The following is a 12470-nucleotide window of genomic DNA, read 5'->3' as shown; positions in this document are numbered from 1 at the left end:
AGGACTTTGTAGTTTATTGTGATGCTTCTCGTTCTGGTTTGGGTGTTGTTTTTATGCAGTAAAAGAAGGTTATTGCTTATGCTTGCAAACAGTTGAAGATTCATGAAAAGAACTATCCTACTCACAACTTGGAGTTGACAGCTGTGGTTTTTGCGTTGAAGATTTGGAGGCACTATCTCTATGGTGCCCATGGCGAGGTATTTACTGATCATCACAGTCTTCAGCATGTGTTTACTCAGAGGGATCTAAATTCTAGGCAGTAGATGTGGATGGAGGTTCTTAAAGATTATAGTATTACCATCTTGTATCATCGTGGAAAGGCAAATATGGTAGCAGATGCCTTGAGTAAGAAATCAGCTACTCCGGGTAGTTTGGATAGCTTTATTGCGTCTGAGCGTTCATTGGCGATTAATTTTGTTGTTCGTCTTCCGAAGACCTTGGGTAAGTTTGATTCGATTTGGGTCATTATTGATAGATTGACCAAGTCTGCCCATTTCATGCCAATTCAGATCATCCATGCTGCTCAGATGTTCACCCAGATTTATATCCGTGAGATTTTTCATCTGCATGGGGTTCCTATTTCCATCATATCTGATAGAGACACGACATTTACGTCCCGAATTCGGAAGACCTTGCATTTCTAATTGGGCACTAGGTTGGACCTCGCATGGCAAGCCACCTCGTACGGATGGTCAGTCTGAGCGGATGATTCAGGTCCTAGAGGATATGCTCCGAGATTTTGTGATTGACTTCAGTGGGCATTGGGATCAGTTCTTACTATTGGCAAAGTTTGTGTATAATAATATTTACCCCTCGAGCATTGATATGGCCCCATTTGAGGATCTTTGTGGGAGGAAATGTAGGTCTCCTATCGGGTGGTTTGATGCATTTGATGTAAGGCCATGGGGTACTGATCTTTTGATAGAGTCATTAGATAAGGTTAAGGGATTCAGGAAAAGCTCGTGCCGGCTCAGAGTAGACAGAAGGAATATGCGGATCAAAAGGTTCGAGATCTTGAGTTCATGGTTGGAGAACAAGTTTTGTTAAAATTTTCACCCATGAAGGGTGTGATGAGATTTGGGAAGAAAGGTAAGCTTAGTCCAAGATTCATTGGTCCATTTGAGATTCTTAGTCGTGTGCGGGATGTAGCCTATGAGCTGGCTTTGCCTCCAGGTTTGTCAGGTGTTCATCCAGTGTTTCATGTCTTTATGTTGAAGAGATATCATGATGATTGTTCATTTATCATTCGTTGGGATTTTGTCTTATGGGATGAGAATTTGTCTTATGAGGAAGAGCCTATTGCTATTTTAGATAGAGAGGTTCGTAAGCTGAGGTCGAAAGAGATAGCGTCAGTGAAGGTTCAGTGAAGGAACCGTCCCATTGAGGAAGCTACTTGGGAGACCGAATCTGATATGCGTAATAAATATCCCCATCTTTTCACCGAGTCAGGTACTTTTCCCTTGTTTCCCTTCCTTGTTTGTTAGGGGACGAACGGTTATTTAATTGGTAACTAATGTAACGACCCGCTAGGTCATTATGGGGGCTTTGACCATTTTAACCTTGCTAGTACCTTCCCGAGAATAGAAATGAGCTTAATGGGAACTCAAAAAGTTAGAAAACTAAAAACTGAAACATGTGTTAGTTGTGTTGTGCATTGTCTGGACTTGTCTTCATTTCCGTTGGGGGTGACTTAGTAAATTAGACCTCTTTTGGGAATTCCGAGGTCACGGGTGAGCCTGTAGTGTATTTTTTTCTACATATGCATGTTTGGTTTGCGTCTGTAAGGCCTCGGATTGGTGTTGGGATTTTGGGGTAGAAAATTGGTGGAAAAAAACCAGAGCTACTGGTCAACATGGACCGCTGCAGCGGTGGTAGTATAACTATAGCGAGTCTGCTGTAGCGGGCCAAGTTCGCTATGGCGGGGTGTCGGGACTTAATGAGGTTCGCTATAGCGGGTTAATTCCCGCTATAGCGAGACCGCTGTAGCGGAACATCCACCGCTGCAGCGGTCGACGGCAGGCTGAAACTGTGTTTTATATTCCATACTTCGAACCCATTCCCCACATAACACCAAAATAGTTCCCAAGCACAGTAAGTGGCGATTGCCTAAGGTTAGGGCATTACTCCTCATTGAAGGTAAATTTTAATCTCTCGTAGTTCATTCCCGTTTCTTCCTTAAGTTCCATGACTAGCTTACGATCCTCTAATGGTGAATGAAAGATTGGAACCCTAGAAATAGTAAACCCTTGAATAATGAATGGGTTGTTGATTTTATTATTGTTTATTCATCTAGGAGTGTAGAGTATCACTTTCTAGAATGAGAATTTATCACTTATGGTGCAACTTGCTTATTGAGACTTTGGGTTCTAACAAAAATAAGAACTTTAGCCTAAAAACTGTTTGAAAAGGGATGAACTGATTAGAAAACCCATGAATTGGAATAGTATGATGGTTAGGGTTGATTTTATGATTAATTCACACTCAGTGATAGTCCACCCAATTGACAAGGTAGGAATGGTTGGGTTCTCTTTCCCCAATTGTTATTTTGTTGAGCAGATAATCCAATACTCACTTAGCGTTATGAATTGCTGGACTTTGAATGTTCTGAAACTTTACGAAAAGGGCAAACTGTTGCAGAATAAGTGCATTGTTCCAGTTCGGCTTTGAGGTAGGTTATGGTTTACTTGAGTTAGACTTTGGTTAGTTGATTGCATGTGTAGTAAAGTTGATAGGAGAAAGTATGAATTGGTTGGTATGAATTCTGATTACGTGGGCTTGTTGCCATTTCTTCATACACCAAAACTTGAGATGAAATTGTTGTGTTTTGAGAAGGAATGAGTCGATATACACTCTTCTTGTTGATTGAAATGACTACATATTCATGCTGTGATGAGATGATTTGCTTGAGTCTTGATACGATTTGTGGCTTGATGCCTTGTATTTCTTGACATGATATTGATGGTTGATCATAATCCATATTTACTGTTGGACTGAAAATACGTTGAGATTCATATTTTGATCAGATACAAAGATATATAAATACATATAAAGGCACATTTGATAGGGGATGAGGATGTGGCCTAGTTATGGGCTTGCAATCCGAGGTCAGTTCCGGAGCGAGTGGTACATGGACACCATAGGTCCCTTACAGGTCATGACTATTTGGGGAAACAATACCATTTAGCATGTGTGTACACGGTTGAGATGCTTTCATTATTTTATTGCATTGCAATCGAACTCATTTTACTTCTGTTGTTGGCTGATGAATGAACTTATATCAACTCGGTGATTGATTGTTAGTTGGATTTATCTTATTCCTGTGTTGGCTGATTTCTATTGATGATATTGTTTGATTTTGTGTTGTTGTGCTTATCTGCCTATCCTATTGATTTTATGAACATATGCATAAAACTAATCTTAGTGGGCCTATGATATCTACCGGTACATAGTGTTTGTACTGATACTACCTTGCTACACTTTTTATTTGAGTGCAGATTGTGTTCTAGAGACATCTTCCAGACCTCATCTCTAGTGTGAGGCCAGTTCCCGATTAGATCCAAGGGTGAGCTCCTATCCATGCCATGCCGCCTGAAGATCTCTCTTTGTTGATGTCTATTTTCATTCCAGACATTGTTTACGCTTATAGACAGTTATCTATTCTTTAGACAGTTATGTTTTAGAGTCCTTGTACGATGACCTTCGGACCTTTGGGTTTGTAATAGTTTGATTTCTGCACTTTTATTTATTTATGGCATGACTAGACAGTTTTATGATTTAAATTCTGGTTATCGATTTTATAATTGTTTAAAATGGTTGATAATTGGGTAAGGGGATGGTTCGCCCACTAGGGGATTTGTGTGGGTGCCACTCACGGCTACTTGGGTCGTAACATTCCTATTCCACATGGAATTGAAGTTCAGTATGGAAATATAACCATAAATTGAACTTATGGAATTAGCTTGTAGATAGGAGAAGTAAATTATATGCATGCAAACAAGGAATGAAGGAAATGCATATAAAATCAGTTTTGGTTTTCGAAACCAACTCTTGGATGGATTTGGAGATTTGAAGGCGGAAATTCCCTCCTATAAATACAACACGTCAAAGATATTTGGAGCTTGACCACAATCAAAGAGAGAGATATCTGGAGTGAGAGTGGAGTCAACAAAAGAGCCTTGAAGGAGCCAACTCGAGCAGCAAAAAAGAACATCTATCAAGATATTTCATTCAGTTGTAGTAGTTAGGTTCTTATGTTTCCAAAGCAAGATATTTTTACTTTGTTAGAAATTGTAATAGGTGATGTTTTGTTTATTGATTTGTAAGGGACTTCTCTGACTGGGTAGAGTCATTGAAGAGTGAGTAGAGAGAGCCAACAGTTTGGAATATTGAGGAAGACAGAATTAGAGCAGGGATTTTCTGGAACATTTTCATAGATGTACAAGTCGTTATAAGCTTAAACAAGTTACTTAAGTTTAGTGGAAAGTTTGGAAAATTCCTACAGAGGTAGGTCGTGGTTTTTTCTCCCTTGAGCAAGAAGAATTTCACACTAAATACGTGTGTTGATTTATTATTCCACACTTTACTTTCTTGTGTAGTTGCTCAAACAACTTGGTTCTTTCAGTACATGGTCTTAGCCTGGTTCATCTACTGATATCAGAGCTAGATCTTTCTACAAAGGCTAGCACCTTGAAAGATGGTTGTACTTCCTGGAGTCCAAGAAGGCCAATTAACAACAAGACCATCATGCTTCAATGACAAATATTAGGCCGGTGGAAAGCAAGAATGCAGGCTTTCATCACTGAAGAAGATCTTGAACTATGGGATATTACCATGGATGGTCCTAAAATCCCTACGACCATTGATGAAAAGGGAAAGAAAAAGATTGTCAAGAAGAGAGAAGATTACAACAACGAAGACAACAAGGCTATCCAAAAGAATGCCAAAGCAAGAAAGCTATTGATTTGTGGCATTGGACTTGATCAATATATCAGAATGCCAAAGAAGGGTGGGATACCCTGCAACCCATACATAAAGTTACAAGAAAGGTTAAGAAGTAAAAAATTGCCCCACTAAACAGGCAATATGAGCTCTTTAAGATGAACAGAGGAGAATCCGTTTAGGAGATGTTCAATAGATTTACCATCCACACACAATTTTCAGATCTTTCCCTCCTCCTCACAAGCCTAAGAACCATCTCCTCTCCCAAAACCTCTCTGCCACCACCAGACCCGCCGCCAGTATGCTGCTGTGCCACTATCGTTGGGAATCGCTGTTAGCGGCAGCCGGTCTCCAAATGGCCCCAATTTTTCACCATCTGTTGCTCTCATCCTCCTCTACATGAATCCACAACCCATTTCTTTCTTCCTTTTAGAACTCCGCATACCTGAGAAAACCAAAGAAAATTAAAACTTATTTCTCAGATTCGTTGAGTTTCGACCACTTTCACCCCATGAAGCATACATGAATGGATAAATCTTGGACGGATCTATCATTTGACACTATTTTTTATTCCGAAAATTCGACAAATTTTTTTTCTATGAAGAGCCAGAAAATACAATGTATTATTGTATGTATTCTCCATTTAAGTGTAAATCCAATGTATTTTTGTAGTATCACCGGATTTTCTAACTATATTTCTCATATTTGCCGCATTTGAGTGTATTTCTCCATGTTGAGCGTAAATACAATGTATTTTTTATATTTTCGCATGCACTTTTGTCTTTCGAAAGAGAAATTTTTCAGCAAATCCCTATATTTTTGAATTTTTGTTGTTTTTATTGTTTTATACACTGTATTTCACCTTGAACTGTATTCACGGATACAACTGAATTGCTATGAATACAATGAATCATTTAGTCATAACTGTATTCATGAATATAGCCGAATTGAATACAATGTAAAAGTAGCTACCAATGATAAATATAGAAAGTATAGCTTTGACCTACATAAGCTATCAAACTATAGTCATTATTGAAAATTTCTCTTTCTTTTGTTGCATAATATATCATCTTAAAACATTTCAATTGTGTAACTAGATACTGAAAAAGCAAACAAATGTAAAATTTATATTGAGTTGGACCAGTTGGGCGAAATCATTTATTAAACTTTGACTATAGAGATTTACTTATTTAAATGATCTATTCCATTTGTTTGACAATCCTTCGGTTGTCACTAAGCCCTCAGGATATTAGGGATCGTTTGACATGTTGGACAAGTATAAATAGTTCTGGGGTAAAATTTTAGTTCTGCTTTATCCCTTATTTGTTATTAATTATGGGATAACTTATACCAGAATTAAAATATTACCGGATAAGTTATCCCTATCAGATGGTAGAATAATAGTATCTAAATTAGTTTTCTCAGGATAAAATAATAAAGAGGACAAAATACCCTTGGGGTCCCTCAAACTTTTTTTCTACTAAATAACGTGGATGGTACAAAAATTATGCAATACATGTTATTTTCAGTACTAGCTTACATAGGAGGACATGCAAGTTTAGTTATGAAAAATAAAAGACGGAATACATCGATAGCCCTTTAAATTTTACCAGTAAATTTAATTTAGACACATGAACTACAGTCTGTTCACAATGAGCACCTAAACACATGATAAAGTGTTAATATTAAACACTTCTGACTGAAACTTTGAATTTTTTTGCATGTGTTCTCAAGCGATCATTACTTAGATGAGCTAATCACATATGACATGTCACATCCTTTAATTATACATATCAGCCTCAATTGGACCAAGCATGAGATTCTACAATTTATTGATGTAAATGCGTATAATTCTATTCCCTATGTGATTATAATTGGTGCAAACTAATGAAATATCGTTGTAGGTATTGACACTTTATACTAAGAAATTATATCAGTAGTACCGAAATAATATCATTAATTTGTAATACACAAATTTCCTAATGAAATACCATATAATAGACTTTACATAATTTTTAGGGCATTTAAATAAAGCTAATAACTCTCTAAAATGGAACAAAACTTAGAGAACTTTTACAAAAAATAAAATAAAAGGACACTTAGCTCACACAGGAACATGAATTAAATTATTTCAAAAACTGCAGAGTTGGGCCTGTTCTGGCCTACAAGTAATAGGTTACACGAGAGAGAGAGAGAGAGAGGGGAGGGCGTTCAAGTATCATGACCCAATTTAACAAGCTGTGAAGGCACTAACTTACCTGAGTCAGTAAGCCATCCGATACCTGATTAAACAGTTATTTAAGGACATAAGTGCGGAAAGAAATCATCCAAGTCAATTATTAAGTCTTTAAAGCTTTTATAGTCATAAAATATGAGATAAGTACGATCCCCCAAGACTGGTGTCACTAGTACAAGAACTTGCTAAAATACTGATACAAGTCTGAAGAAATACTGAATACACTGTCTGAAATGAAAAGACATGTAAGTAAAGATAGAGGAGAATCCGGTGCTATGGATCTGCTCGTAGCTCACCTTGAACTCTCAAGAAGGTCTCCTCAACGGCCGATAAACTCGCAAACAGTGCTCGTACCAAGAACAGAATCTGCACACAACAAGGTGCAACAAGTGTAGAGTTAGTACAGGAAACAACATGTACTCAATAGCATTATCGACCAACCCTATCTTAAAACGGAGACAAGGGCTGGTCTTCTGAATACTACTTCTACACCTAACTGCGGTTAGTACTCCATGATAATCATCGTAATCTCTAAAATCATGAGTTATAAGCCTAGGTTATAGCATCTAAACCCTTAAGTACAGTCCAATAATCCGAATCAAGCCGCTAAAGAATTCAATATCAGCTTAACAAAACAACAAACTAAAGCATAAGAATATGATAAGAAATGCTGGTGATATGCAATGCAAGGCCTTTCCATCTCCGGTACACACACGATCCTTCAATAGGGAGCACTACACATAGGGGACTCACGAGGTCTATATACCACCCGGAACCATTTCCTTTTGGGTCTCTTAGCCGTATTTGGCTTTCAATCACGTCATCTAGCCGTTCTTAGTCTCACATTACCTGTCACTAGCCAATTAGGATCATATCAATCACATCACTCGGCCAATCGGCTCCTATACTTGCGTCAACCGTTTGGAATCATTTCCTGTAACACCTCGTAAATCTGTACTAAACCATATTCATGACTCAGGAGGATAGAAACCCCAGAAGGAGAGTGTTGGAATCAAAAAGTATTTTTTAGTTCAGAAAAACCCAGCGTTACGCTTCAAGGGACAGACCATAATGTGTGTTACAACCCGTCGTTCATACCGTAACGGGAAGGCTTCAAAAAATCACTGTCTCGTAACTTGGACCAAAGGACGGTTCATCGTTACAGACCGTAACATGAGATACGGTTCGTATCTCTTGTCTGTAACCCAACCTCGAACTTAGTCCCTCTCTGAAATTTTGGCACGCATTACGGTCTGGTGTTATAGACCGTAACAGTGCCGCGACTGCGACAATTAAAAGACGGGAATTCAGTTATTATTTCATAAGTCTCATTTTTCTCAAGCCCTAACACGAAAGTTCTTTCCTCTCAACTTCTCCAAGCATCAAGGTAAGCTCCTTAAGACCATACTAAGTGAATTCCATCAATTACCCATTAATTCTAAGTAGCAATTTCATGTTCTCAACATAGGGTTTTCAAGAAAAACCACCTAAAGGAATCCAAGGCCAAGGATTAGAATTCTTCTTCCAAGTTCAAATTTTTATTTCAAGCTTGGAGCATTACCAGGTATGTAGGGTTGCTATCTATGTGTGGGAACATAATTTTTCTTCCCCACGCTTCTTGTTCCATAAAGTATGAAGCTTTATGAAAATTAGGGTTTTCAACCATGTTTATGATAACCCTAGGTCCATGCCCCATGTTATATTATGTATTAAATGGTTATAAATTCTTCATTTGTGCTCTTGATACATCATTATGATTATTGAAAATCTATTCGCAATCCATGAAAAATCCATACTTTGCATTTCATGGGTTCTTACATGCAAGTTTTTGAACTATTATGATATTTTCAAGAAAAGCTATATATGTTTTATAAGTTCATGCAAGAATAATACGAATGATATCCATGTACATGCAAGTTGTAATTCATGAGAAGCCATGGGCATCAAGTGCCACTTATTTTCCATGTTCATATTTTTTTTTGGGAGTTGCATTAATTACTGAGAAGGCCTCAAGCAGCCTGAAACTACGGGGCCACCGTAGGATGAGGATCGCACCACCCATGCTTAGGACAATCTCTCATAATGACTGGATCCTTTCATAATATTATTAAATCTCATGTCCCTGGCAAGGTATGAGTGTTCTGCTGGTAGGACGCAAGTATCGGACCATGTTGTCGGTTATATTTACTGCTCTCCCTACTCACGATACTTTACACATGTTATATATGTATATGTACTCATGTTCATGATCATGTTTCAGTTCAGTCTCTATTATGTTATTTCCATGTCCCATGTTATTTCATTCAGTTGCTTTACATACCAGTACATTCAATGTGCTGACGTCCCCTTTTATTGCTCGGGGGCCTGCATTTCACGATACAGGTACAGATTTACAGGATGATTCATCTTCTTAGTAGGACTCTATACGTATCAGCTTGTGGGTGAGCCCCATCTCTTTCGGGGTTTAGTTAGTTATCTATTACCTATTAGTTATGCATTAAGGGTATGCTGGGGTCCTTCTCCCAGCAGTTTTGTTTAGCAGACTCATGTTCATGTTAGAGGTTTCATAGACTAGTCAGCCAGTTATGTCAGATACTCAGAGTCGTGTAGCCATCTTTGGCTCAATTTATGATATTTCCGCATTCATGATTTAAACAAGTATGTCATTAAACTTATTATGACATCTCATGTTTTATAAAAGCTCATCAAGTTTCATATTATATTCCGCTCATGTTATGCCTCAAGATGATTTAGCAAGCCATGTGGTTTGATCGGTCACATGCAATAAGGCATCGAGTGCCGTGTTTCGCCCAGGCCATGGTTCGGGATGTGACATTTCCCTTGGGACTGAACATATGTATCCTCAAGTGTAATATGCATGAGATACCATATGAAAGCATAAACATGATATCCACACAACAACAATCAATGCCAAATAATAAAGACTCAGTCTTTAGCCTTTTTCCCACTTTTATAACGAGCATTTCAAGGTGATGACAGCATTTAAGCACATATAAGACTTGTAGAAAGCATAGATGTAATAAATAAGGGGTCTCATGCCCATCATAAGTCACACAACAATCTATACTATCAGCTAGTGCCCAAATCATGGCACTCAGACCGACTATACAATTTAAAGTACGCAAATACCCATAGCATGACATCTGTACCCGATACAAGTGCTCGTCACCTCACAAGTATCGGGAACACTTAATTACCCTATTACTCCCTCTTAATTAGATCAATTAGACCAACACGACGGTTTAAAATAAGGTCAAGATCTCAAATTGTCTGAAATTAGAGTCTGACAGTCACAACGAAGCCTTGCCTTCCCATAAAGCCTCTAAATGATCCCAATCTGCTCAAATACGATATCTAGGTAAGAATACGAGACTAATGATACCCATATCGCTATACCTAAATTCTAAACCCAAAAAATCACCCCAAATAGGATTTTGAGCCTCAAAGGGTAAAATGGGAAATTCAACCAAAAATTAGCTTACCCATTCTCTAAGGTGTCTATATACCAAAAATCTACTCAACCCAACATCAATTTCATGATTAAATCAAGGTTCCTTAATTTAGACTTAGGGTTCGTAAACACCCAATTTCCCCAACCTAATTTCATGATTTCTTGCCTGGGATCCTTTAATGATCGAAAAATATATTCATAAAACGAAGGTTAGAAACTTACCCAATACATGTATCTTGCAAATCCTCCAAAATTCCTCTTAAGCCGAGCTCTCAAGTCCCAAATTTGTGAATGAATGAACCAAACTCGAATTGGGAAATAAATATCTAATCTATTCAACGAATAGCGCACCTGCGGGCCCTCATCGGTTGCTCAAACCTTGCAGGTGCGATGTCCACTTAAATCCCCTTAGGCCGCAGGTGCGGCTCACTACGCGCAGGAGCGGCCCCGCACCTGCGTGCCTTTCTACACAGAAGGCCATTTAAGCTATTCTTGCACCTGTGGCCCATCACGCACAGGTGCGGCCACACAGGTGTATGCCAAGACTCACTGGTGCGAAAACACTAGAACTAGGAAAATCATGAAATTCCCAACTTTGATCTAACAACGGAAACTCATCCGAGACCTCTCGGACATGAACGAAATATGCGTAGCACTCCTAAAGCACGCTATGAACTTGCTCGCGCACTCAAAATTTCCAGAAGAGTTCATCTTGACACAGTCAACCCCAAATGTCTTAAAACTTAATTTCCAACCAAATGACCAAAATACCCCCGAGTCCCTCGGGAACCGAACCAACTACTCAACCAAGTCATAATCGACATTGCGGACCTAATAGAATCAACTAAACCACCAAAAAGTCCTATTTACCTCCGATGTTGATTTGGTCAACCAAACACTTATGAATTCCCAAAAATTCCATTTTCTCACCTAAATCTCATCCGAATGCCTCGGGAATAGCGTCATCCATCCATACAAGTCAAAGATACTCTAATGAAGCTCGGGGATGGGTCAGCAGGAGGAAAATAGTTGAAATAGCCAAAACGACCTAACGGGTCATTACATCATCCACCACTTAAACACATGTTCGTCCTCGAACAAGAAAGAGAATAAAAATACATGAAAAGCTGAAAAGATGGGGATATCTAATCTGCATATCTGACTAGGTCTCTCAAGTAGCATCCTCAACCGGATGATGTCTCCACTAAACTTTTACCGAAACAATTTTCTTGGACCTCAACTTTCGGATATGTCTATCCAAAATAGCAACTGGCTCCTCCACGAAAGTCAGATTCTGATCAAGCAACACCGAATCCCACAGAATCGCATGAGAACCATCGAAATGATACTTCTTGAGCATAGAAATATGAAACTGTCAAAGCCCAACCGGAGGGCCATGACGGGCACCCGGAGCTAACCTGCCGAGCACCTATCATCATACTTTCGTAATCATGTCTAGGTAAGCCACATGGCTAACTCATAATTTCTATGCATCAATAATATGATTTCTATCAGACTAAGGCACCATTTTATATAAACATCATCGACTATGCCAATTTAGACACAAGCCGACAAGGCTACAAAAATGATATATCAAAATACGAGTCGACAAGGCTGAGAGATACCTAATTGTACACAACTGTCTATGAGTCTCTAAGAAAAGTACATAATATCATAAAGACGGGACAGGACAGGGCCTCGCCATGCCCATATATTTACACAAAAAGAATAATGCCAACTATTTTGGCTCTGGATCGAATGGACCACCTCAATGAAATCACTAAAGAAGCAGCTTACTGGTCTGGTCTGTCTCCCTGTCTATCT

The 12470-nt window shown here is 38.7% G+C and overlaps 1 protein-coding gene across 1 annotated transcript; it reads left to right on the top strand.

Annotated features, from left to right (window-relative positions):
* The first annotated feature begins 263 nt into the window (after positions 1-263).
* LOC132054326 (uncharacterized) lies at positions 264-1367 on the top strand. The gene is made up of 2 exons (XM_059446369.1): positions 264-441; positions 1150-1367. The coding sequence occupies exons 1-2, from the start codon at positions 264-266 to the stop codon at positions 1365-1367; spliced, it is 396 nt and encodes a 131-aa protein (XP_059302352.1).
* Positions 1368-12470: the final 11103 nt, after the last annotated feature.

The sequence above is a fragment of the Lycium ferocissimum genome, chromosome 4, assembly GCF_029784015.1.
Source record: "Lycium ferocissimum isolate CSIRO_LF1 chromosome 4, AGI_CSIRO_Lferr_CH_V1, whole genome shotgun sequence".
In the NCBI taxonomy this organism is placed as follows: Eukaryota; Viridiplantae; Streptophyta; class Magnoliopsida; order Solanales; family Solanaceae; genus Lycium; species Lycium ferocissimum.
The sequence above is the reverse complement of the archived record's forward strand: the minus strand, read 5'-3'. Positions and strand labels throughout refer to the sequence as shown.